Here is a 27,083-nt window from a genome sequence, read left to right as displayed (position 1 = left end):
CTGGGTTTTATGTTGAATCAATTGGAAATAAGTTATTTATCAAAGAGTTCCAACACTGTAGGAGGTAAATTGCTTTTTTTTAAAAGTCTCCACAAATACTTTCAACCTATGCTTTTTGGCAACGGCCAGTTAATGTTGATTGGAAGGCTTTACCGTCTTCTCTCTAGTCTCACGTTACCTCTCTGGTATTCTCTGGTTATGCCACTGAGAAATGTTGATTTTTTTTCTCTCGCAACCATTTCCTGACCACTTTGACTGCATGTTTCAGTTGGTTATCTCAATGGGAAAGCTGCGATTTCTCTGCTTTTCATAATGATCTTATAGTCTTAAAGAATTTCTCTTTTTCTGAGGACCCTCCAAGGATCACCATCATCCAGATCAACATTTTATGGGAGAGCTTCAGCAGGCACTAAGAAAGACCAGTTGTATAGATTCCAACAAGGGCAGCTTCCATTAAGAGGGTATTAAATAACACAGATCTAAAGTGATAATAACATGGTTAACAGAAAACAGTTACATTCTAGAGTGTTTTATCCCTACAAACAGGATTTATGGCAGGGTCTACAGATCAGAGACATGATTGGAAAGCCTTCGAACCTTCAAGCCCTGGAGATTGTCTTAGAAGAGAAGGGGTCCCAAAGAACTTGTAAACAAGAACTATTTGCTTGATTCAACAGCAAACAGAGGCTTTGACATGCTTTTTCTGGTCATAGCATCAAGGTATGCTGAAATGATTTCAATACACAGCAAAAACATCTACCTCCGATTTGCCTCACTTATGCTCAGAGGTATCTTGCCTGCAACCCATGTTGATTTAGAGTTGGCTAGGAGATGATAGTGTAGCACTGCAACCTTCACACAAACCCTGCACCTTCTCTCGTCCTCTCCTTGCTCTCCCCACCTCCTGCTACATCCTATCCGGGTTATGTCACTCACAATATGGCAGCAATTACTCGCCCCTCTGTTCATGTTTGCTCTGCATGCACAAGTTTCCCCTACGCTTCACTTCAGGGAAAACATTTGCACTGATATCTAATCAATGTCGATAACAAGGCTGATTTCTCCTAGATTTAATTTTTTTTTTTTAATTCATGGCACATTATTGTTTCTCAGGGAAGATGGATTTTATACCAAAGTTTTGATAGAAAAAAAACAAAACACTTTAAAGCCTCATTCAATCTGAAAGTACCCAGAGGCTTGTAATACCAGAAGTGTTTCTCTACTGTGTGTGCATGCAGAGGTGCATTTTCCGGTTTGTTTAAATGTTCCTATCTGAAAAGAAGCTCAAATTCAAAACACTGAATTATTAGCTCATTTGGTTAAGAAATGCCTGAAGCCTATTTATGCAAACATCATCATGACCCTAAGGGATACAGGAGGCATAAAAATAAAGAAAAGAAACAATGACGTTGGCCAGAAAAAACTTACACTTAGCCTCAGCACCACAGTTCCCACAGGGCTGTTCTCAGGTACATTCACCACATAGGTTTGCTGGGAGAAGACTGGACTGTTGTCATTTATATCTGCAACCTGGACTGAGAGAGTCAACGAGGTCCGTCGAGGGTCCACTGCCCCATCTGAGGCCTCCACTACCAAGTTATACTGGCTCCTTAACTCTCTGTCTAGTGGCACTCTTGTGTAGATACTCCCATTAACACCAATTACAAACAAGTCAGGATGATTCACAATCCGGTAGAAAACCTGGCCATTCACTCCCGCATCTGGATCTGTGGCCTGAGGAGAAAGAAAATGATCAGTGATGGCAAGATTAATCACTGTCATTGTATAATGGTTAAAGGAACACACAGAATATTACAGTCCGAGAGGCTCATCCTCATAGATGATCTACTTTGATGAAGTCCTTTGTTTGACTCCAGTTTAGGCCATTGGTTATCAGCTTGCAGCTTTCACTCTTTTCAATCAATCCCAATAAACTGTTGCAAGGCTCCCAAAGCAAGTAAGGGAACTGGCCTAAATAATCGGATAGAAGTACAATCTGTGGTTAACGATCTGTTAAATAGAACATCAGAGAAATGCTATCAGTAAGCTTTGTTTTATGCCTCAATACTGCTCAAGTAAGCTCACAACCTGCGAGAAACATTGCCAAATCCTTTTGCATACGTCGATAACACCACACAGGTAAATATTCAACCAGATACAACGTATAAATAACTGATTTCAAAAGGGAAATGCAAAAGGATTTCACTTCCTGTAAACAACAGCTGTTAAGAGGGTTTGATCCATTACATGATCCATTAGAGCTTGGCTTTATCTTAACGCCTTGCATATTTACAAAGCTTTCAAATACAAAGCCACGTAAGCTTCAGCGATGCTCACATTGGGGTTCCATTTCCCATGCTTGGCATTGAAACTCAAGTGAATGTGCAATTTGTGAGTCCAAAGGACATATATACTTTTTTTTTTTCATGTGAACTCTGGAATAAAAAAGGAAATTATTGAGAGCTAAAGGCGTCCTTCAATTGCAAATTCTTTGAATAAAGACTCAAATAAAACATAATTAAAAAGAAATTAAAGAGAGAAATGAGGAGCCAAAGAGAGGCACAGACTCTGTGATAAGGTAATGATCCAACGAGGCTAAAATAAGTCATTTCCTTTTACAAATTTTGATTATCAAATCTAAGTAGATACATGTCTGTGCTTTCAAAGTCTCCTCTGGTGTAATACTTCTTTTATGTAATTGAGATGAAGGCAGAAGAAAGAAATTTAGATCAAGCCAGAGTGCATCCATTTCTCAGCCTTAGTGCAAGTGAGGACAAAGCTTCACAAAGGACCAGAAAAAAGAGGCCTATGAAGAGCAGAAGCAGAGGCAGAGACAGGAGGCTGCATAGACCCACAACTTTCTTTTTTTGTTTCATGGGAGAAGAGGTTAACTGCTGATTCAACATGTTTATAGAAAATTGTCGTATGCCTGTTTTTAAGACCTCGCTGCTCCCTCATCCCCCTACCCAGATATTGAAGTCTTCTGATTTCCACACAATTGGGCTGCTGAAACAGAATGAAGCCACAGGATGTCCATATGTGCATAAGATCACTACTGCAACACAAACTATCATCACAGCTTTGAGGTGTACTAAAAAAAAAACGGTTTAGTGAGGCATGTCGATTTTTTCATTGCCAGTAAGGTGCTTCTATTTCACCTTGGTTAGATCACCATGGTAACTTACGATAGACACATAACCAACATTGAAGGAGGTTATGTTCAGAGTTTTGGATTGAATTAGTTGTAAAAGGAACCAACTTTTCACAAATTCTTTTCCCGATTACACTATTGAGGAGTGATATAGACTTTCAGTTGAATGAATGCATTGTAAATGCGAACCTGCTGAGACTCAGGTTAGCAATAGACGTGCACTGTTTATACACTATATGGCCACAGGAACATGCATTCATTTGACAATACAGAGCAATTCTATGCTATTCTATTCTATGCTCTATGGTTTGATGTAGATGGTTCTATCTTTGGGATAGTATCAGGTGCATATCATGCTAAAATGTATCAAAATAAATAAATTACAGCAGTAACAAACAGCCATAAGATACCATTTGAAATTAATAACCAAGTGGCTCTTTATGTGTGGAGACTTCAATGGTTAATTTCCTAAGTCAGGTACCCTTTTTTGTGACTGAGTAATTCACAGTTCAGTGTCGGGTAGACGAAAAGGAAAATAATAAATGGTCAGGTACAAGGACTGAACTGGCAATTTGTGTCCTAAGAAAACCTTTGAAAGTCCTTCAGCACGACAGGAGAATTATTTTCCAAGAACACTTTAAAATACACAGCCCGTCCAGAAAAAAAAGTCACCACCTGGATTTAATTAAGCAAAGAGGTAGGAGCCTCCCACTGGATAATTACTGCATGGATGATTATTTTGCGCAGCAAGTTATTTAACCCTAACTGATGCAATGAGTAGCGTCTCATTTCTTAAACAACCACGTCGTGAGTCACATCCTGTGGTCGTGGAAAACGATCTTCCCTGACGACACGGGCATACTCCAAGATGACAATGCCTGGATTCATCGAGCTAAAATTGTGAAGGAGGGGTTCAGGGACTATGAGACATCATTTGCACACATGGATTGGCCACCACAGAGTCCGGACCCTAACCGCATTGAGAATCTTTGGGATGTGCTGGAAAAGGCTTTGCGCAGCAGTCCCATCATCACTACAAAACCTTGGCGAAAAATGAATGCAACTCTGGACGGAAATAAATGCTGTGACATTGCAAAAGCTCATCGGATCGCACAGCGAATGCCGTAATCGGAGCTAAAGGTCCAACGAAATATTAGAGTGTGACTTTTTTTTTTGGACAGGCATAAAAAAGTCTGGCTTCTTGGAAGCATAATATAAAGAAATGAAGGGTGGCTCGAGACTTTTGCACAGTACTCCAGAATTCAGTCTGATATTACAGGCAGGGAAAGTCCATAATTTGAAGCTTGATTTAGGCACTGATATCATCCGCTTCAAACCAAACAAGGAGCGCGTTTTCCAAGTGAAATGTGACAGAACTGTTTACTTGTGTCTTGAACCATTAAAAACCTGTTAAACCCACTGATGAAAACATAGACAGCCTTATGTTCTATTGCCTGACTAGAAACTATTTAACACGATTGTTCAAAGATGTGCCAGACACAACGCCGAGTGGATTTGTTCACCAGTCATCAGCATACTTAGATTAGGGCCCCCCGCTAAGAATGTTTATAGATGCAGAATGGGTTTATAGGGTGCAGGATTTGACAGCCGTAGAGCAGATGACTCTGCTGTCAGTCGTGATAACTAGGTAGATGGTCTTCAATTTATGTCTGTGTGTGTAAAATAAGAACAGGTGGGAACCAGTTCCAATTATTGCAACGATAATCCAAAATGCTTCAAGGCCAGCAGTTAAGCTACTTAAAAGCATTATGCGTTTGCACTGCAGTCTTCCTCTTTGGCAGCTGCCGGCAGCTTTGTGACTGGCTGCATTATGACTCCTTCCCTGTAGGTGAATTCAAGGCAGCACCGGAAAAAGTGAGCCGATTTAAGCGGAACATCAGATTTAAATGTGGACATAAATAACGGCTCCACTCCAGCAGTCTGCACCTCATCCATTCCCTCATCTATCACTTGGAGTCTCACTTAGTGTGTCATGTGACTATGAGCTGCAGGCTACTGTTTTGATAGAGACAGCATTTGTCGAACAAGACGGGACTTATAACAGACATACAAGAGCACAAAGTTCCAACAACAATTTGCTCATTACATGATGTTGTTCGGGCCTTCGGAAACAGATCGAGCACTTACTGTACTAATCATTCCTCAGACTAACAGAAGGGGAGATTAAACACAGAGAAATCGTTAATGGAAAGTAAATCATTTATATCAAATAACATTAGACAGACTGCACAAGTTGACAAAGTCAAGCGTGTCATCTCAGTATCTCAGCCTCTCAGTCATATTTATTATATTAATCTTTTATCTCTACCTAAGCATTTATTTATTTAACCTTTCTTTCCTTCATAATTGGCCAATGACTTAATGAGGCCAAAAAGGTCAAGCAAGCTTTTAAATGTGATATCGAGCATTTTACATACATTACAGACACTTACTGGCACTTGTAATCTAAATGTCACCTCTTTAATGGTGAGAAGGTGTCATTTAAGAAAAAATGAAGTTAAACTATTCAAAGTTGTGTGCTGGTCTTCTTAGAACTCTAGCTGGAGGGCTCTAAACGCACTGCAGTTAACTACAGTTTTTGCAAACTGGTAGTAAAAACGGTTTCATATCCAAATTCAGCCATTTCTTGGCCACCTGTATTTACAGTGATTTTGTTAAAAGTGTTTCTCTGAAAAAAAAAGCTTCCAAAAATTGTGGATCAGCTATAACAGAATAAGCTGCAGCCCTTCAATGTGCATGTGTATGGAGAGCAGGACTGTGTTGAGCTAAGTACTTTGATGTACTTTTCTTTTCAGTCAGAATCTAGGTTCAAGCTGATGAGGTGCCAGCTCTGAAAACCTTCCAAAGGCAGGACAAAGGGAGAAAGTTGGTGTGTAAGCCGCATTCTAGCTGTTGGCTGCATTTCTGAAGAAACACTTGTGAGGAAAACTCAAGTAAGCCTTACACAAACACCCAGCTACCATCATGTGTCCTTTTGTCCTTTTTCACATTTCATAAACTACTAACATTTAACTTTACTTCTACATATCACATCTTTGGAAAGTTATTTCGAGCCCGAGGGTGCTAGCAGCAACTGATTTTATCACAAAGAAGACAAAGTGCCAAATACAATAGAGAACAAGGCAGAAAAGGTAAAAAGCACAGAAAACGGCAGCACTGGACAATCCTTATTATCTGAACACTTAATTTCACTCTGTAACAAAGCAGATACTTGTTCACTTGAACTTATGTGTTTTCCAAAACAGAGTAGGTTTAATATAATTAAACTGAATTGAATTGAAGGACAAAAAACAATGCAAACTCAACCAAGAGTAGCCCACAGCTCAGCTTGCTCCACATAACACTGAGTCTGCTTCCAAGTGTCAGTAAAACGCTGTAATATGTAGACATGTGTTTGTCCTCATGTGGGGAGGATGCGGATTCATGTGTAAAGCTTCATCTTATTTACTCTGACCAAAGTTTGTCTATGATGTAAAGATGAACTGCATCTCTGCAATACTCGTACTGATAGATATCAGCAATCATAATTCCATGATTAATCCACTGACAAACATCAATCTGTAGCAGTAATTAGAAAAATTTGGCTGCTCAATGAAGCTCAGCCGAGGCAGCCAGCAGGGAGGCAGCTTTGGGCCAACCGTGTTGAATAAAGCCTGGTAATTTTTTTTTAATGGGGCAAACCGAGCTACCATTATTATTCAATGGTCACTCAGGAGGACGAGCGGCCATCTATCAATCTGAGGGTCGGTGGCTCTATCCTTGGATTCTCAAGTCTACATGTCACAGACTGCCCATATGTTGGGCAAGACCGTGAGCCCCAGATTGTCCAAAATGTGTTAAATGTGTGAGTGTGTGTATGAGAGAGATAAGTACTTCACAGGTGAAGATTGAATGGACTCAAGACTTGCTGTATAAATGTGTGTGAATCGGTGAATGTGGGATTGTAAAGTACTTTGATTAGTCAACAAGACTAGAAAAGCATTTACCATTCCATTTACATATGAAACATGTGAATATGCAACAATGTAAATAATGGTGGATGCAAATCAAGAAACGAAATTTGTGTCATTTCAAAAGAGTAAGAGATTGGTTTCATCATACACGCCACTTACCTCGACGTGTCCCACAAATAAACCGGCCTCTTCTTCTCGAACAGTAAAATTAGTGGTGATGTTGAGGTTAAAAGAGGGGTCGTTATCGTTGACATCGGTGACCACTATGTCCACAGTAGCTGTGGATGTCTAAAGAGAAAACATATACACGTTAAAATAAAGAACATTTAGAATGTCTTAGTACTGAGATTTCATTTTAAAAGCAAAGACCATAAACGCATAAAGACATTGAATTACATTTGGATAATGTTTTCTTTCTACTTGTGGGAAGACATTATAACGGTGAGGAAAAAAAACGGCATCTAAAGCCTAGACCAACACATTTTAGACAAAACGACAAGAGATGCAACATGCACGCAATACTTTCATAAAACTAATGCGTATGTAGTACTGCGACAAAGCTTGAAGCATTATTAAAACAGGATACTTTCCAATAATAAAGTTTTTTTTTTTTTTTTTTCCAATAATAAAGTTTAAACTATACATTTTCAATGTCAGTGCAGTATCCAGAAAGAAAACTAAAATCTAAACCTGCACATGCTGTGACCGCTAGCCTTTGCCTTTAAAACAGCACCACTTCACCTTTGTTGACCAGTTCATATTTTGTTAAGGTATTTGGAAAGTAGGTTTTTATATGGATCTCGAGTATTTAGGGTGGTCCATTTGCCTTCTGTCCCACTGTGTATTCTCACTCACTACATAATTAGGAAATACGATATCTTTTCAAAGACTCCTGGCTTTTTTCGATACTAAAGTTAGATCTTGTCTCACACAGTAGAAACAAATTATTTGGTTAAGGATCTATGCACATACGGTACCTTTAGCTGTACCAGCAAGTGATTTAGGAGTCATTGCCAATCAGTACACTTTTCTGAAGGAAAGTGGTAATTGGGGACAATTGCTAAAGTTCAGATATTGGTGCCACATTTACTCCTTTCATTAACCCTGCAAAAAAGCCCTTTTAGACTCAAAATTATTCTTAGATGCTGGAGAAAAAATATTAAAAGCCATTGAATTGCTTTAAAAACTAAATGATGCGGAGAAAGAAGAGAATGATGCGGAGAAAAACAATGCATAATAAGACAAGGAAAACTGTTTTTAAATGTCAACATGTCAACTACAAATGCTTTTTAGTTGTTGCAAAGAAAGGAAAAATGCAAACAAGAGTTGTAGCTCTCAAGTATCATTTCACTGTATGCTTGTTGATAAAAAAAAAATCTATTCAACAATGCATAGACAGTGAAATGTATTAGCCGTTACTCATACCAGTTAATTCACTCTGATTCTCATCAATGGCCTGTGTCAAAACAGATGTAAAAAAATTCATCAAATGTACTGCCTTTGAAAAAAATACTGCACAGTTTACCAAAAAGCAGCCATAATATTGTTGGGGAAAAATATTTTTTCGTTTGCATTAATAATGAATTAATTCTAATTACTTTATCATTTAAATAACGGATGCACTTCTACATGAAAACACACATATTAGGAATAAAGAAAGAGATGGGTTCTGATCCTACGCACTCTAATGATGAAAGATGCATCGATGGTAGTTATCAGGTAAAGAAAAAAAAAAAAAACTGTAAAAGGTTATAAGATAACTGCATAAAACCACATCTATAACACCATCCTTCAAACGATTATAACCATTTATTCTAAAACAGGAATTTAGCTATACAACGGGCTTACAGTACATAAGCTAAAAAATTTTAACTGCATTTGATGATGTAGTTTTTGGCCTCTTACAGTCCTTACACTCTTTACACCGAACATTAATCATTCAAAATGTATCATATTTATTAGTGAATTGTTCCTATACTTTATTTGATATGGAGCTTTTGATAGTTGAGTTCACTGGGTAAAACTAATTCTCTCTTGCATCATCTGAGGTGATCATTCGCTTGCAAGGCCAGTGTGGACGATTGTGTTGCTGCTAACCTTCAAACAATGACATAGTTCATACACATATAGTCCTCCTATAAATCAACATCGAAAATGGCTGAATATGCACAATCTATAATCTCTCGGTGCCCTGGGCCAAACGTGCCCGCAAATAATAGAGAGAATGGCCTCCTTTTGGGGGAGGAAGGATGGATGGTTGAGGGAGGAGTTGGCTTCGGCAGGATGAAATACTCCAGAGAAGACAGCTGTTTGAAGTTTCCCTGGTGAATGAGACATTTGGCGCATGTCATGAAGAAACGACCTAGTTAATGTCACCTTCATCTCGCTGTCCGTTGGGGAATCCTTGATCATTGTTGTTTCTTGTTATGACTTCTTAGATATGCATAATCATGTAAGACCATACATGGCAAATCATTTTGAAAATAATCCATGCCTCTTAGCTGATATACAACTGGAACCAGAATAAGAGGAGGTGCATCCTGTAGCCATTGTTGTGATGACGTCTTCTCATTTTTCATTTCACAGAGAACCTCAGGCCAATTGGTGCTTCCATCCTGGTGTGAGCGTTCTTAACGACTACAAAAATCTTTGCCTCTGTGGGCAGGCCAGGGTGTATTTGTGGAAGTGTGCTTGGCAGTTTTGATTAAAGGTTGAACTGGTTTTCAAATACAAAATTGTGACAATTTGTTTCATTAAAAAAGCAATAGATGTAAGAGCTAATGAAAATTATAAAAAAAAAGGAATAAAAAAAAGTCTATGTAAATCCAAATTTGCACCAACACAAATCTGGCTGTACACAAAGAGCAGCAGCACCGGGGGGAGCTGGCTTTCTTCACTCCCCGTTTTTCCCTGGTTTCCCTGGATACCAAAGTTCTGTGCTCACTAATTACAAATCCAAATCCTCGATATCCACCTCCTTTTGTATCACCCCTTATTTAATTTCTGTCCCCTCTTTCTATTTTTACTGTGTGATCCCAATGTGTGGGCAGCCCTCTTCAAAATTTCTGTCACTGTGAATAGCTAAGTGAGTAAAACATGATTTCTACAAGGCAAAAAGTCAAAGATGATATGTTAATTGCACTGTTAATGTTGTATTGCTTAATTACATGAATGTTTTACATTTAAATAATCAAAAACAGATCGTCCCAAATCGAATGTTAAGGCACCCTGGTCATTTGGCCAGTTTCACAGCTCAATTTTTTTTTAAATTTATTTATTTATTTTCTTTTACAACCAGCAAAGGCTCGTTCAGTTGTTGTTTGGAGGATTTTTGTCTTAATTAAACATCTTTTCTTTTCAAATGTCTTTTTCAAAAGGTAGTTCTAGTTTTATGCTGGGTGTCTAAGTTCTAATTCATCAGAAACAGTACTGGACCCAATATGCATCAAGTTTGCTCAGTTGTGTATTTGCAAGATTCTTAAAAGGAATTCTGTCAGGACACAGGAAAAGTTTTCTTCTAATGGCTCACAGATGAAGGTCATACATGTGCAGATTCTCGCCGAAAACTCTCTTTGTCCTCCAGAACTCAGCTTGACCTTCATCACTCCTGTTAACTTCCATTTCTGAATTACAACAGACTGAGCTGAATAAGTAAAAGAGCACCTGAGATTGTTTTGCTGCTTTCTTATCACCTTCTCCTGCTTTGTGAGCATCAATTGCTTGGAATTTCAGAGGGCTAGGTCGCTGCCTGGAGGAGCCCATTAATGCTGATTATTGGTGTAACACTTTGAAATTGTCATCAGATGGCATTAACTTCACACAGCAAATTAAGATCCGAATCCTGATAAAAAAAAGGAGCTTAGAGTGTCTCAAATGTCTCATTATGCTAATTTCTCTTTTCTTTTTTGTCATTCTAAAATCATACATAATAATAATATTTAAAAAAACATCATTCAAAATGCATTTTGATCCTTTCCCTGATTCAAGCCTTGCTGGCAGCACTGTCATACTGAGTGAGTTCTTTACCTCCATCCTCCTACAAACCTTCCCTCACTTTCCCTCCTGTTGCGACAGCATTTCTTCCCAGCTGTGGCATACAGTCCACACAAATCAAACATTAATAAACTCTGTGCAAGATGGTTTGCAACACAGACAGACATATGTTGCACAGGTAAAGGTTGGTGGTCTGTACAACCTGTCTAAGACAGAGAGTAAAGGTGAAGCCTCATCTCACAAACGTCACATTTATGTCCATATTTTTCTCTCATCCATCATTGTCCATGTGCTGTGCGCCTTCTACTTTGTTACATAACACATACAGGGCATACATAGGACGTACAGCTCCCCTTAACCAAGACATCGATAGTTGATAAGTCTGCAGGTGAGAAGGCAGCATCAGCATCAGTGTTGTGACATCTCATCAGCTAATTCATAACCCATCACAGACTTCCTCTTTAGAACGAAACTGCATTTCACCCCTGAACCTGAGACAGCAGCAAACTGAGGTGAAATCTAATTAAATTAAGGCTGTCGGTATGGTATTATCGGGTCCCGGCGGGAGACAGAGCAGCCAGCATTTGCTGTTCCAAAGGTGAAGTTTGATAAACAGCTCTGTGAATGTAAAGAAAAACCCCAGGAGTCCATTAACGATGACATTGAACTGGTGGTAGTCTTTAGGAAAATTAAACAGGAAAACAGCACACTCATCCAAATATACCGTTGTTACCGTGACGGATAAATCCCAATTTTGACCTCCCTACCTCTTTTAAAAAAGAAAAGAAAAAAAATCCAAACACACGCAATATTATCGAAATCATGCAGAGTACAATGCCTCATTCCTTTAAGCAATGTAAACAACAACAGCAAAACTAACAAAAAAATCCACATAAATATCTATGATATACCAGTCTACAACCGAAAAACAAACCAGCTTGGTCTGTAGCAATGTTTTTTAGATGTACACATCAAAGTGAGATTCACATCGATGTCCCAAATGAGATGACCAAAAGTTTTCCAGCACAATTTAGTATTTCAGTGGCATTATCAATGTTAGAACTAAATGAATAAATAAACAAATAAATAAGTCTAAAAAAAGAATACATAAGGCTACCAAGTCAATACTGAAAAAAATAAACAAACATAAATATACTGATGATTAGATATAGTTCGAGAAATGAAAGTTTTCATTTTAAAATGACATTTAATTAACATCTGTGGCATTTAAAATTACTCTTGTTCTTATACTACATCAAAACAAGATTAAATGAATTTATCAAGTATGACAGTACAATGTTGTGCAAAAGTCTCATTTCTTTCTGTATTATTGCTTCCAAGAAATCAGACTTTCATGCAATATTTTTGAGTGATTTTGGGGAATAGTTCTCCAGTCTTCCTTAAGCTCTTTTTAAGGCCTTTGTCACACACCCTTGTCACGGCAGGACTAATGTGCCTTTGTTGCACATCAGGGGAGTGTTTAAAAGGGCAGAGGCAGCATAGGGAGTGGATTACATTTCCTTATTGTTCTTTTCAGAATTAATTGCTTAATGCTGAAAGGGAACAATATGATTTTGAGGAAATTTGCTTAATATTTTTCTCCATGTTCTTTGAACAAGTTATCATTTTTAGTGCTTGAATTAGTTAGGACCCATAAGAATGAATCACTTAGCAAACCTAAATTCAATACATTCATGATATCCAATCATATCATTCTTTTAGGTAAACAAAAGATGTTCCTTATTTTAAATTTTCTTTTTTTTTTTGAGTGTACAGGAGATGAACAGTTTCTATAACTGATGACCTTAAGCAAGATTAGATTAGAACCCGTCTAGTGAAGCCTTGACACAGAAGCTGAGAGATGTGTCTGGCCCTTCAAGTGATAAATCCACTGTTCACTGAAGCTTCATCAGAAATGGTCTCCATGGATGGGTGGCTGTCAAGAATTCACTCTCAAGGAAGGGAAACCGGGAGAAAAGGCAGAGACATGCCAAATGATACACGAATTGGACTGAATACAGTGGCAACACGTCTTATGGAGTGACGGATGCTCCTTAGAACCCGGACCTCAACTCTACCGAAGCATGGTGGGATCATATTGACAAAGAATGGAATGAAACATCCAGACAAGAGCTTTGAAATGTCCTTCAAGAAGCCAGGAGAACTATTCCTGAGAAATAACAAGAAAGTTCTTCTAAGAGGGCTCAGCCTGTGCCGAAGAATAAATGAGCTCAAACCAAATTTTGATTTTCAAGCTAGACAAGGACAAGTGTCAGTAATATATTTTTTGGCAATATATGAAGAAATGAGGATTCCTTCAAGACTTTTGTCGAGTACTGAATGATGTTAGGTATTTGCGATTTTAGTTCATTTTAGTTCAACTAGATTAATTAATTCAGTGGGTGTAAATATTCATCAGTCCATTTATATATTCATTTATTTCTATAGTGATTAAAATAACATCCCGTCCTGTATTTTTAATGCTGTAAGTGAGCAAAAATGTACTTAATTGGTCAAACACGATCCACATCAGTTGTAAAGAGTGGACGTACACATCCCTTGTGCACCACAAACAGCTAGGCTACTGTTAGCACTCTGTTGTAAAGTTGAACACTTTGTGTCATTGTTTCCCACCGGTCATAATTATTCTAATTCAAACATAGAGGAATTACCTATTGAGTAACACACCAGAAAGTGACAACTGACAACAAAAATGAACTCATGGACAGCTGTATTCACAGCAGTTCCGTACAGTGGCTTTCATCAAGGTTGCCAAAGGGACAAAATCATGGTTATGACATAAAATGGCTGCCATTATTATAGTCTTGCACTAGTTTGCTGTAGTGCTATCATTATTATGAACTCCTTACTCTTAATGCTAGCGCACTTTCCTTCTAAATGAAGTACTTGGTTTCAGTGAGCCAACTTTTCAAGCTATAAACTCCTAATCTGCTCTAAATGTCTGGAGATCACCGACCCTGAGCAATCAGGTCAGTAGTTTCATAAAAGGGGTTGTGCCTCACCCCTCCAGGGTTGCCGTCTGAAGCCGTGACAATTAGACGGTACCGATCGGTGGTCTCTCTGTCCAGAGACTCGCTCAGAAGTAGAAGGCCAATCCTGTTGAGAGAGGTCAGAGAAAGTACTTATATTACTGTCAGAGAGAAGGCATGGGAGACTGCTCCGAACCATTTCTGCATTGCCTCTCTGTGTTATATGAAGAGAGTGCATTCATTTATAGAAATATGGTCATTATCTTATTGCTGATGCAATATAGTGACATGGAGAGGATTCTACCTCAGAGTTAGTGAGAATCGTCACTATAAATCGATTTATAAAACATGGTCACTGATTGAACAAAATGGTCTTTCTCTTTGTGGAGCCAGTCTCTTGCTCCCAGAGCACACGGAGAACAGAGAGAAAGATTCATGCTTTTCTTCCAATGACTGCAGCAGACAGAACGCGATTTCTGCTCGTCCGCGCACTAGAATTTCGCTCTCTGGCATTCCTTACACAAAGTGTGGACGGATTCCCATTCAGAACACTGGATTTTCTTTGTTTGAATACGAGGCACACAAGGGCAAGTTGAGCCACGCACAAACACATAACAATTTTGCTGCTGCACTCAGGAGAGGCTCTACCAGAACCCGAAAGAGGGGGAAAAGACGAATGCATCTGAACGCACGGCTAAATTAATGCCCGTAGCAATTTCCTGCAGTCCCCCGATCCTTCACATACATTTCTGAATTAAAGCTCTTGTGGCCACACAGTCCAAGCGGAACCCGACCTCTACATTCTTCTTGCCTCTGCAGTAGGCCTAACTATCACACAACCTGGCCTAATTTTAAAGTCTGACAGGCAAATTACTGAAACTTCAATCAGCATATCCATTTATCGAATCACATGCTGTAGGTCTATAGTGAAGAGGCGGTTTTGAATCCTCTACACCAGGGGTCCCCAACCTTTTGAGCACCAAAGACCGGTTTGGTTCTGCAATTTATGCAGTTTCCAAGTATAGAATCTAGCGAGTGAAATGAAAGAATTCCCGATTTCCATGTCATTTCTTTTCTTTTTTTCTTTTTTTTGTGTGCATTTTTTTTCATTCCCCCCCCAATCTCACGGCCCGGTTTGGAATGTCTCGCGGACCGGTACCGTTCCCTTTGTACCTATTGAAAGGTACAGAGAGCTTTGATGTGCATTTGACAATTACGATTCACGGTCCATTTTGACAGTAGCAAAAGTATTGATCTTTTTTTTTTTTTTGTCATTAAAGTTTTTATTTAATTATTCATACACACCTAAACAAAACATTCCAACTAGAAAACAAACACTGACACCAACATCAACAGACAGTATATCCAGCTTATAGCCCTGTACACAAAGACCTCCTGCACATAGACTCTTCTTTTTTTTTTTTTTTTTACATTTTACATTTTGCATTGATCAGCACCATATCTACACATTTTCATTTTCCATACCTACAAAAAAATACGTTCCCTGGCCCTCCTAACATGTTCCTCTTCATTGTTAACTCTAGCCAACATGAGTTCATATGATGCAACTTCTGACATCATTTCCATCCACTTTTTAACATCTGGGGCGACTGTACTCTTCCATACTCTGAGGATTGTTCGGGCAGCTGTGACCATTCCAAGTTTTAAAATCCCTCTTTCATATTTAGATATATTTAGGATTAATGTTTGGTCCCCTAACAAACACAGTTTTGGTGATACAGGTACTGCCACACCCAGCCATTTCCTCACATGGTTCAATACTTTCTCCCAAAACGGGTACACTAGTTTACATCCCCAAATTACATGTAAAAAAGTCCCTATCTCACTCTGACATTTCCAACATAAATTATTTCCTATTAAGCCCATTCGATGTAGCTTTGAAGGAGTAAAATAAAATCTATGAATTATCTTGTACTGAATATATTTCCCCTTCGCCTCTCTCATCTGTTTCCCTGTATTTGATAAGATATTTAACCAGTCCTCCTCACTTAAATCACACCCTAGGTCGTTCTGCCAAACAATCCTCAGACTTTTACATGTATCTTTTTCGTAAACCATTAAATGTTTTGTAGAATATGGCTGCTCTGTGTGCTATACTGGGTCCAAAACGTCCATCAGTGTATTCTTATTATGACTAAATTTACCCTTTGTGATACAGTCTCTTATTTGCAAATACTTCCAAAAATTATATTCCAGATTATATTTTTGCATCATATCAGAAAACCACATTAATACTCCATCCACACACAGGTCGCTCAGTTTGCGTATCCCTCTTACAAGCCATTGATTCCAATAAATGGGTTTCTTCCCAATACGGATGGCTGTATTATGCCATAGAGAGGCATAAGGTTGTCTCAAGTGGGAAATACTATACATCTTGTGTATTTCTCTCCAAACTGCTTTAGAATAAGACAAAACTGGGTTTGAAAAATAATTACGTCCAGGAATTGTTACACCGTGTGAAAAAACATCCAGAGGTTCAAACGGACTAGTTAGTTCCCTTTCAATTTTGATACAACTCAGCTCTTGATCTATCCCCTTCCAATGTTTTATCAATCTAGACGTTTCAAATGCTAAATTATATGATCTTACATTAGGTAGACACATACCTCCTATCTCCCTAGGTGACCACATCTTCTTTATATTAATCCTTGGTCTCTTTTTATCCCATAAAAATTCTGTAATAATTCTATCGTATTGTTTAAACAACTGTGGCGCTATATTGACTGGTAGCATCATAGAAACATAATTGAATTGTGGTGCAACCACCATTTTAATTACATTAATTTTTCCCCACAATGTGAGCTTCAGTTTTCCCCATTTATCCAGGTTCATTTTTATTTTCTGTATGAGTGGGTCCATGTTTGAGAGCATTATTTCATTAGGATTTGAATTTAGTTGAATGCCTAAATATTTCATCCCTGAAGGTAGAAACTTAAAGCCATATGGAGTGACAACCCCAGAGTGACATGTATAAGATATTGGCATACATTCAGATTTATTCCAGTTTATTTTATAACCTGATAATCTAGAATACTGTTCAATATATTCAAGTAACACTGGTAGAGAGTCCCCAGGATCTTCTAACACTGCTAATATGTCATCGGCATACATAAATAGCTTGTGCTCTCTAAAAAGTATTGATCTTAATTAGGGCTGAACGATATATCGTTATCGTATCTAAATCGAGATATGAACATTCAAGAAAGTAATTTCGAAAAAGCAACGATATAAACGATATATTTCCCCCGCGCTCGCCCTGCTTATACAGCTCCGGCAGTCACCATAAACATTACTTTTAAGATTGCGCTTAAACGCACCCCACCGCCAGCCAACCACAAAGCTTATTTCACGTTTGCTGTGGATCGACAGCTGAAGCCAACCAATGACAAACATAGGAGGGTGGGAGTGAGGGAGAAGTAGACTGAGAGGCACACAGCCACACACATTCACGGGGAATTCACGGCGAAATCAAAACGAAAGAAACGAAAGAAAAGTGACATGAGCGCGGAAGATAATTCGGTCGGTGGCAGTGCAGAATCTAATTTTGTGCCAAAACATAAATCATCCTTCATTATTTGGAGGTATTTTGGATTTAGAAAGGATGATGTCGACCAGAGCGAGGTGTTGTGCAGGTCGTGCTTGGCGAAAATTAATCAATAAAACTGCACTCTTTTGTTTTATGATGTTTTTATTTTTCTGAAAAATGCTTGGTTTTCACCAAACCCGTAGTCATATCGTATCGTAATCGAGATATCTGGCATGAATATCGAGATATGAAATTTTGTCCATATCGTTCAGCCCTAATCTTAATGGTAATGATGACAAATATCAAAATTATTAATTCTGCTTACCAAGCAATGGGAGTTTATTCCCTACTACTCCGGAATTGTTGAACTACACTTGAGCGGATGAGACTGAGAGGATCACTGATCATATGCGATAGCATCCCGCCTCCTTTTCCCAGCCACCTCAAATGAAGAGACACTGTCAGATGTTTGGGAGACTATTAACAACATCTGTCAGGAGTGTCAGCGATGTGCTGTGGTTTAGAGGCTATCCTCCCCAGTCAGAGTTAATCTTGATCTTTTAGTCAGCTCTGATCATATCTTTGGATGATGAATTGTTTCTGTTTCACTTGGAAGTGTCAGCTGCCCACTGGAACACACTGAACGTATTAATGTTAGCAAGGCTTTTCAGTCAGACTTTCATGACTTTGAGAAGGTTGAGCTTTTTAGATGAAGCTGTAGTAAAAAAAAAAAAAAAAAAAGTAAGTAGGACAGTTAAAAGAGCTGCAAAATCTGTAGTCTGAAATATGTTGAAATATGTGAAATATGTTCAACAGACCAACACCAGTTTGATGCCAATATTTGAGACTTTAGTTTTATCATATCTGAGAGCGATGTGTTGCTCATTTAGTAAAATAATCTCTTAAAGAGGTTAGTTATCTTCTATGCAAAGAAGTTATGTTCCGTAAATTTTTCTCTAATCTTAGGTGTGTAACATCGCTTTACACACAAAATGAGTTGATTAAATATGTAAAGAGGGACAGCTGTAGCTCAGGTGGAAGAGCAGTCGCCTGCCTTTCTGAGGGCCGGTGGTTTGACTCCTGGCTTCCCCAGAACATCTTTCTTGACGTGTCATTGAACAAGACACTGAACCCCACGTTTCCTCGGACACAACCATCAGTTTGTGAATAATATGTTTGATAGAAAAAAAAAAAACGCACTCCTTAGTAAAGACTAAGAAGTGCTGAATGAGTGTGTGTGTGTGAGAGAGTGCGTGCGTGAGTGTGAGTGTGTGTGTGTGTGAATGTGTGTGTGCGTGTGCATGTGAGTGAATGTGGCTTGTAGTATGAAAGTGCTTTGAGTAGACTAGAAAGGCACAACAAATCTATACATAATAAATCAACAAATCTATACAATCTATTTAACATTTTAATTAAGATTTCACAGATTTTTGGCCAAAACACTACGAAACAGTTTTGTCAGTCGAAAATAACACATTTTTTTTGAACAATTCATGTAACACTGACATGTGAGGAGCGAAACTGATGACTGAATATGAAGTATTTCCACCTCCTTCAGATTAACTTGCAGCATTTATCAAGACTGCTAAACCAGAGAGCTCATTATTCATACTAGCTAGATTGAAGCAACCCTATATATAGCTCAAATCTGATCATTTGCAATTCTAAAATCATGCTGGAGTTCTGACGGTTGAATAAAAAAAAGAAGAGAATATGATGTAGGTCTCTGTATATGTCACAGTCATCAAATGTAGCAGCTAATCATTTTTTGATTCACTTTTTGCTACATCAGCTCCTGTTTGAGGTTAATATACTGATAGGCCGCTGGGTGCTTGTGATATTACAGAAATACTTTTTTGCCACACACAGAAAATGCCCTGAAGGAAACATGTCTATTTGCTTTAGCAAGATTTCTGTCATATCTGGTTTAGGAGATTGCATTAGCAAAGCCAACAATAGCAGTCTCCCCTTATTCTAATTGTGCACAGTGCTGCGATTGCGGCTCATCTTTTCATAACTGGGAGACTAAGGATGCAGACAAAATAAGCCTCAATCAATTACTGAGATACGTGTCTGGCAAGGTCCTGCATTTTCAGTCTACCCATGACTCTATTTGCTTGCTTATTTAATGGACGGAAAAAAAGCACTAACTGTTTGGATGTCTTTATGCGTTTTCCTCGCTCCACATTAGCAGTTGAGTAAGGTGAGTTTCTTTAATGCTGGTTGCCAATAAGATCTGTGCTCTAATTGCTGTGCAGAGATATTTGCTTCCTTCAATATCGAAAAATAAACAAATAAATTAAAAAAAGGGGGAATTAGCTGGAGAGAAAGCAGAAAAAAAAAGCTTGAACAAATCTCCAGTAATCAAATTTAGTGTTAAAGTTAAAGTTAAAGGTTCCCACTGTTCTATTTCAAGTTAAAAAACGGCTATATCCGAACACTATCAACTGTGTGATCATATGTGATTAAAATAGTTAGTCAGTGTCTTAGTCAGTGCACTCAAATATCAATAGATCTCTTATCTCTTATTTGTTATAATAACAATTGCGAACAAAGTTGAATATTAGCATGGAGTCCCTTTCATCACTACTGCAAAACTCCTGTCCTCTCATCATTCATTCTATCTTCTGCAGTGGTAGACATAATTATCAGAGAGAAGTTAATAATGATAGACTGTGACTGGCTCATTTGAAGACTGTCTGATCATGAAAGTGAAGTAAAGAACGCTGCTCCCTGCATCATATTACCGTGTGTCACAAGCCTTTGCACTTGAGGAAAAGGCATGAAATAACAGTGTCGTCAAAGACTTTCGCAAAGTGAATTCCCCTTTTTGTTTGCGACCCTTGAATCATGAGTTCCATTGAGCTTTTGATAAAACAGCCTGTGTATACAAGAACCTTTTCTTGTTGATAAAAATCCTCAATAGACTCAAATAATGCCTGCATTTGAGGACTTCAGTATCAGGAGTATACTGAAATGAACATGTAACCAACGTGTATGTTAGCTGAAATGCAGTCTAAGGGCTCTGTCTTTATTGTTCATACTCACTTATCTCTGGCTCACATTGGGAGGCAGGACAGTAAACATAAATAAATAAATAAATAAATAAATAAATAAAATATATATATATATATATATATATATATATACATATACATATATACTTACACACATATACATGCAGGCTCCTGTTTATCAAAAAAAAGTATGCCGTTGAACAAAAAAAATGCCCTTACGTTTCAGAGAGGTTGAAGACCTTCTGGGAATCCCCGCTCAAAATTCGGTACGTGATCGGATCGTTTTCTCTGTCTGTGGCCTGGGGGAAGAACAACAGAACATGAAGGATCGAGGAAGAAAGCTGAGCAAGAAGAATATAAGTCTGTAGTACAAACAGGCAAAACGTACAGCAGACAATCCAATGTGTGAGAAGAGAGGACATGAAAGAAACAAAGAAATGTCTGAACTACAAAATATCAGAACAGTTCCCTAAAAATCAACTGGAAAACAGCTATATCCCACTGAAGAGGAGCTAGAAAGTATATGTGTGTGTCTCACCTGCAGATTGAGCAGAATGGCTCCAATCCTCATGGCTTCGCTGACCTCTAGGTTGTAGGTGAAGAGGGGGAACCGCGGGGGGCTCTGGTTGTTGGGTGGCAAGACTTCAATGTAGACTGTAGTGATGGAGCTCCTGGCAGACATAAGAGTACCGGCCAGCATCAGTTTCTGTTTGGCAACCTGTTGAGCTGTACTGATGTGCCTCACCCATAGCACGTTGAAAACCAAGACACTAAAATCCTTCATCAAATCACACTTGTAAAAAGTTTCGACTTTATCGTGCAAGATGTCATCATGAACGTTCTTCTGGCAGTTAAGAGTTGAACAAGACACACCTTTCATTCATTAAATATCTTGTTCACTTCTTTAGGCAGAATAACACATGGAATTAAAGCCGACAGCCTTCATTATTTGTTTGTCAGTTGTCTGTGTGATATATATTTTGCTTATTTTCAACAATGGTGGTACCTGTATAATATATTCTTATCCACCATGAGAACATCATCCTGGGCTGCTGAAATAAATGTTTGTTTTGTTTTGGTTTTGGTTTTTTTCATGGTGAAATGAAAAATTATACCTATTCCAACACCTAAAACAACATTTTTCCCTTTGAGCTGAGATAGGAAATCCATTGCTTTTTCACAAGGAAAAAAAATACGAAATAAAAATGTACAAGATGCCTAATGCATTCAGTCCCAACAGCTTGTCAGAAAAGTACTTTCTCCACTATTCAGCCAGGAGAAGCCTTCGTGAGTCATTTGGAAGCTAAATTGTGAAGTGCATATCAAATAAGACTCGTAAGGCAATGCATGCAGAGTGCTTGAATGCCCTCAACCTTGACTAGATATACAGAAATAAATCTGACTTCACGTCGGTAGGTGAAGAGAGAATTCTTCTCATCAGAATGTATCAGCTGTACATACTATCAATCACAAAACTAAACAATCTTCATTTGATCACTCGCACATGAGAGTTTCTGCGAGCTGCGAGGCTACTGTACCTTCTCTGGCTCTCTGGTGCATTATCAAAAGCCTTGACAGTCAGTGCATAAGATCGTCCCACAGTTAAGATGACACCAGGGGCCACAGTGATGCGTCCAGTTCGATTGTTGATAACGAAATGTCCCTGTGCACCAGCCAGTATCTCATAGGTCACCAGACCATTTAGTCCCTCATCAGCATCTGCTGCAGTTAACTGAGAGAACCAGAAGGAGAAAAAGAAACGGATACACATTACATGCATGGTGCGTCTGCATTCTCTCCTGCACTTTGTACTTGTAAATCGGGTTCACAGCTAACATGATTACTCAACCAGTAAAGCAGCAAATGTTTCTAAGGAGAGGGATGTGACTGACTTCAGTCAAATGACAACTTTTCCGTGGTTTCACATTTCATTGCATTTTTTTTCCTTCATATAATACTGTTTACAGATTTGTAAGACAGCTGCCGGATTATGTTTTTTTTTTTTTTTAGGAGAAGTTATGTAAATACAATATTTCTTTCGTGAGCTTGTCCTAAATTAATTATGGAACCATATTTTCCTTCAAGTCAATTTGGTGCATCTTGCTGCTTGTAATTATGAGCCCTAGCAGTGTAGTTGGCTTTATATCTTGAAGTCATTGAAACTTTAATCCAAGCTTACCTGACCTCCCTTTTTCAGGCTCCTGACAGTGGAGTAAAAGTTGTAATATCAAATAAGCAGCAGCGTTCTCAGGGGGCCTCCGGCTCTCATACACAGCTTATAAAAATCGTTTAAGCGGTCACAGCAGACACTCTGCGACCCTCGGCCTCATTTCGGGGAGGATGAAATGGCTTGGTTTAAAAAAAAAAAAAAAAAAAAAAAAGATTAAACTTGACCTTTATGGCGTCTGATATTTTTTTGGAGAGGGTCAGTCGAGAGGACAGATCAACTGAAAGACGAAAAGATCATCAGCATCTACCAATTTTAGTGACATAGCAATGATTGAACCTTTCAGCAGAATGGGGACTTGGACTTTGAAGACAATCTGCGCATGTAAATGTGCCGTCACATATCCACACAAAATGCTTTGAGCTTTATTCGTATGAAAGAAAAAAAGATAATGACTTTTAAAGTCTGTGCTCAAATGAGATCCAAACAAATTCATGAAAACAATCAAAACTTAAATACATTTTTACAAGAAAATGCTTTTCCTGCAAGTGGAAGGATTGATACACGGTCACCACTGAGGCCTTCCTAAATTAATTATCCAGGGCTGTGCACCGACAGTAGCGATAAGAAACATTTTCTCCGACTTGCCTGTTATTGCAGATTACACAAAGGCAAATATTCCCGGGGTTTGCCTGTCAACGCAATGCGCTGGATTGTTGTGGTTATTCTCTTTGAGCATAAAAGACTGCCTGAGAGAGAGATTCTGTGCAACGGGGACAAAGATGGAGGCATAGTGCAAGAGGCCAAAAGAGAGGGAGAAAAGAGAGAAAATGATCGTTGAATTAATTACCTGTAGCACCGTCTCCCCCAGCTGCATGTCCGTGAAGACTTCAACACTGTAGGAGACCTCAGCGAACGTGGGGGTATTGTCATTGGCGTCAATAACCAGGATGTTGACAGTTACTGGGCTACTCTGCTGGACACCATCTGATGCCACCATCTGTAAACACAATAAATGGAAGCACTTTTTGTAGCTTTAGAAACTTTAGACATGTAGTCAAAGCCCACATGTTCAGAGGAATCCCTAATGATTTTTTCTTTACAAACTTTAAAGATTTTTGAGTCCAAAAAGAGAGTTGTTTTTTTTTTTCATCACCACAACAACATCCCTTGCACTTTGCTTCTGTATATGTCCGTGCTCTATTCCATTAAAGTCTTTAAGAAGCCTTTAAAAGGCGAGGGAGAGTGCTTGTGGAAAGTTTTCCGACAGCTTTCAGACTGAGCAAACGACATTTTTACTTGTCCGTGGCAGCTCCAATGTGCCGTAATTAGCAAGGTAGACAGAAAATGGACTGAGCATTCAAAACAAAAGAAGTGTAGAGGGGAGAGAAGGTCTACACAAGAAATAATTGTTTGAAATAAGCAAAAAAAAATTGCCAATGGAACTAGTGAAAATCGGCTTGTCAAGATTTATTGAAATAAGATGTGATATTTAGGACTTTTGAGATAAAAAGTGATCTTGAAATTAGCTTTAAAAACCTCTTCAAATGTAAAAAAAAGCTTGTTTCATATGATATGCGACTCAAAACAATTTGTTTTCAAGACTTTTTCATTTAACAAGTTATTCAAGATGTATCGTCTTCAAACAAGTCCCTATATCTGGCTGAATTAGTGCTTGTTAGGCAATTGTGTCTTATATTAAGTGTAATGAGATATTTTGACTAGAAATGAGACAAATATACTTGGTAAGACTTAGATTTTTTCCAGTGCAGGGGGGGGGAGCAGACTTGAATTTACTGAGACATTCCAACTGTGTGCAGATACATTCTGTAATTACATACATGTGTAAGAACTGACTAAAATAAGCAATGTCACGCATGCCTGCTCATCCTTCTAATTCCATCACACACATACAGTAGAAGGCAAAACATGAACATAATAATCTATGAAGGCGGATACGTCTGCAAACTGAGTGTTCTCTCTCTCTCTCCCTCCAGTCTAGATTACTTAGAGTAATTGCACATTTAATTTGAGGTTAGCATTCACACAAGATTTTTCCTCAATAGTAAGTTCAAGAATTAAATTAACCTTACGGAGGAAACAGCACAAACTATCCACTTAGGTAGTAAACATGTTAACAAGCTTGGATAACAATAACTGAGAAAGCCCTCATGCCTTCATACATGCAAGATACATTTTCTAATATGGTTTGTTAACTCACTAATTTGTTTCAGCAAACAAAATGCATCTTATGCACTCACAGGGATCATTTTAAACAAGCTTTTGTAACAATAGCGTAGAATGAGTCACTTGCAACAGACACATTTAGAGGCCGCTACAATTTCAGTGTGTAGGCTGTAGGTCACGAAGTACAAGTGAGAAACAAGAATAAAACAATATCATTAGACAAACAGCTACAATTACTCATGCAAAGTATTCCTGGCACAAATTTTGTGGATAGATGAAATGTGTAACGTGCCCAGTAGTTAGGATTATAAAGTGAGATGCAAATCAGTCTGGTTCAAGTATGCATGTCATCAAAGTTTCATACAACAATGGATCTTTTTAACAGTTGCAGACATGAAACAGAATGTAAACACAGACTAATTGCACTAACTAAAGTCCTGTGCTGAAGTAGAAAATAACCTTCCTCCATCACCAACTTTTGACTAAATTCAATTTATTGGCATGCCAGGTTTCAAAACTTTGAAATAGTCAAGTGCTCTGAGTTCCGAGGACCGATTTGTCTGGCACTGTAAGCCCAAAGCTGTGTGCTGTCAGAGGGGAATTCTGAACTGGTCGAGCAAATCTTTTAAGGCAACTTAGTGACATTTCAAGGAACATACTCAACTGTGGTCCAGTGCACTCAATTAGAGGCATTAGCATTAACAAAGCATTAGAATGAAGCTGGAGTTGTGTAACAAGTTGACATTCTCTTGGATAACCTGTAATTTAAGGTCCGATGTGCCTGTGTAACACTTCCTGGAAGACTTCTGTCACCTGGTGGATGTTTAAAATCAGATTAAAAGGTTGTATTTTCTTTTTTTATTTGAATAGGTGTTGGGGGTCTCTCTCATCTCAGAATCAACTGCATTTTTAGTCAAGGGATACTAAATTACAAATCAGAAGTCTGGGTTTTTTGCAAACTACATCAGTTTGATTGAATGTAAATTTTCCTCCTTCAGATGTAACCAGTTCTTTGACTAATTCCTGATCTCAAGTTCTTGTCTTTGCGAAGAGTTGTAACCCCTCGCAATCAAAGACAGAACGGTACTGTGGGTGTCAGCGTTTTCTTGCTCTGCTGTAGAAAAAAATAAAAAGTCAAGTCATTTAGACTGTCTAGTGCAGCTCTCGTCTGTGTTTTTCATTCGACTCTTTATTTTCACTGAAAATAAGTGATGGCATGAGCTATTGTGTGCCCATCCCAGCTTCAGCCAACTTTCAATCAGTTTTGGAAGACTGCATGCAAGTCTGTTTACATTCCCGTTGCACAGTCTAATATCCTTAACACCGCGTGACGTGAAATTGACGCAGATGGATACCCAAAGTCTTACCAAAAGCCATAAATCTAATATGCTGTATTTATTTTTTCCAGCTATGAACTAACACTCAAAACAGCAACAGAATTTGTAAGCAAGGGTATGACCATCTCAGTGTCTCAGAGAGACTTTTTGACCTGATCTGATGCAGAATGAAGCAATCCTACTAAATATCTGTAAAATCTTGTCAGAAAGGATCTCAAGCTTAAAAGCTTTCGTAGCACTTACAAGTACTTGAGCGCCAGATATGTCATACTATAGAGAAAATTATACTGTATAAACAAACCTGTGCACACACAGAGCGAAAAGGGTACACTCTGTACACACACACACAATTAACAAAAGGCATCATATCTCCATAAACTGCTGATGTCAAAACCAAGCCAATCAAACCCTGTATTACATCAAAACCCACAGTGAACTGAGTCATCCCTTTTAAGAAACTCCTGCAGTTCACACAGAGTGTGCTGTAGGTACTCTCTGATCCAAGGGAATCCTTCTGTCCGATTGCTCCAAATATTTTGTTCCTCCAAAGCAGCACGGACGCAACGACCTCAGGCTGCTGACCAAGGCCCAATCCCAATTCACCCCTTGGCCCTACCCCTTACCCCTTCCCCTCCGTTTTGCGCGTTCACGTGTAGGGGTAGTGTTGTCCCAATGCTCTTCCAAAGCCCTTCCCCTTAGCCCTACCCCTCCGTTGTA

The 27,083-nt window shown here is 38.6% G+C and overlaps 1 protein-coding gene across 1 annotated transcript in view; it reads right to left on the bottom strand.

Annotated features, from left to right (window-relative positions):
* The window catches only part of LOC142394780 (protocadherin-15-like), a 211,494-nt gene that overhangs the window by 67,109 nt on the left and 117,302 nt on the right, over positions 1-27,083 (bottom strand). The window contains exons 15-21 of the mRNA XM_075478392.1: positions 23,693-23,842; positions 22,214-22,407; positions 21,214-21,346; positions 20,895-20,974; positions 14,142-14,235; positions 7,285-7,413; positions 1,429-1,734 (exon numbers count right to left, since the gene is read on the bottom strand). Coding sequence (XP_075334507.1) covers positions 1,429-1,734; positions 7,285-7,413; positions 14,142-14,235; positions 20,895-20,974; positions 21,214-21,346; positions 22,214-22,407; positions 23,693-23,842 — 1,086 coding nt within the window. The remainder of the gene's footprint in view (positions 1-1,428; positions 1,735-7,284; positions 7,414-14,141; positions 14,236-20,894; positions 20,975-21,213; positions 21,347-22,213; positions 22,408-23,692; positions 23,843-27,083) is intronic.

The sequence above is a fragment of the Odontesthes bonariensis genome, chromosome 2 (genome assembly GCF_027942865.1).
Source record: "Odontesthes bonariensis isolate fOdoBon6 chromosome 2, fOdoBon6.hap1, whole genome shotgun sequence".
In the NCBI taxonomy this organism is placed as follows: domain Eukaryota; kingdom Metazoa; phylum Chordata; class Actinopteri; order Atheriniformes; family Atherinopsidae; genus Odontesthes; species Odontesthes bonariensis.
The sequence above is the reverse complement of the archived record's forward strand: the minus strand, read 5'-3'. Positions and strand labels throughout refer to the sequence as shown.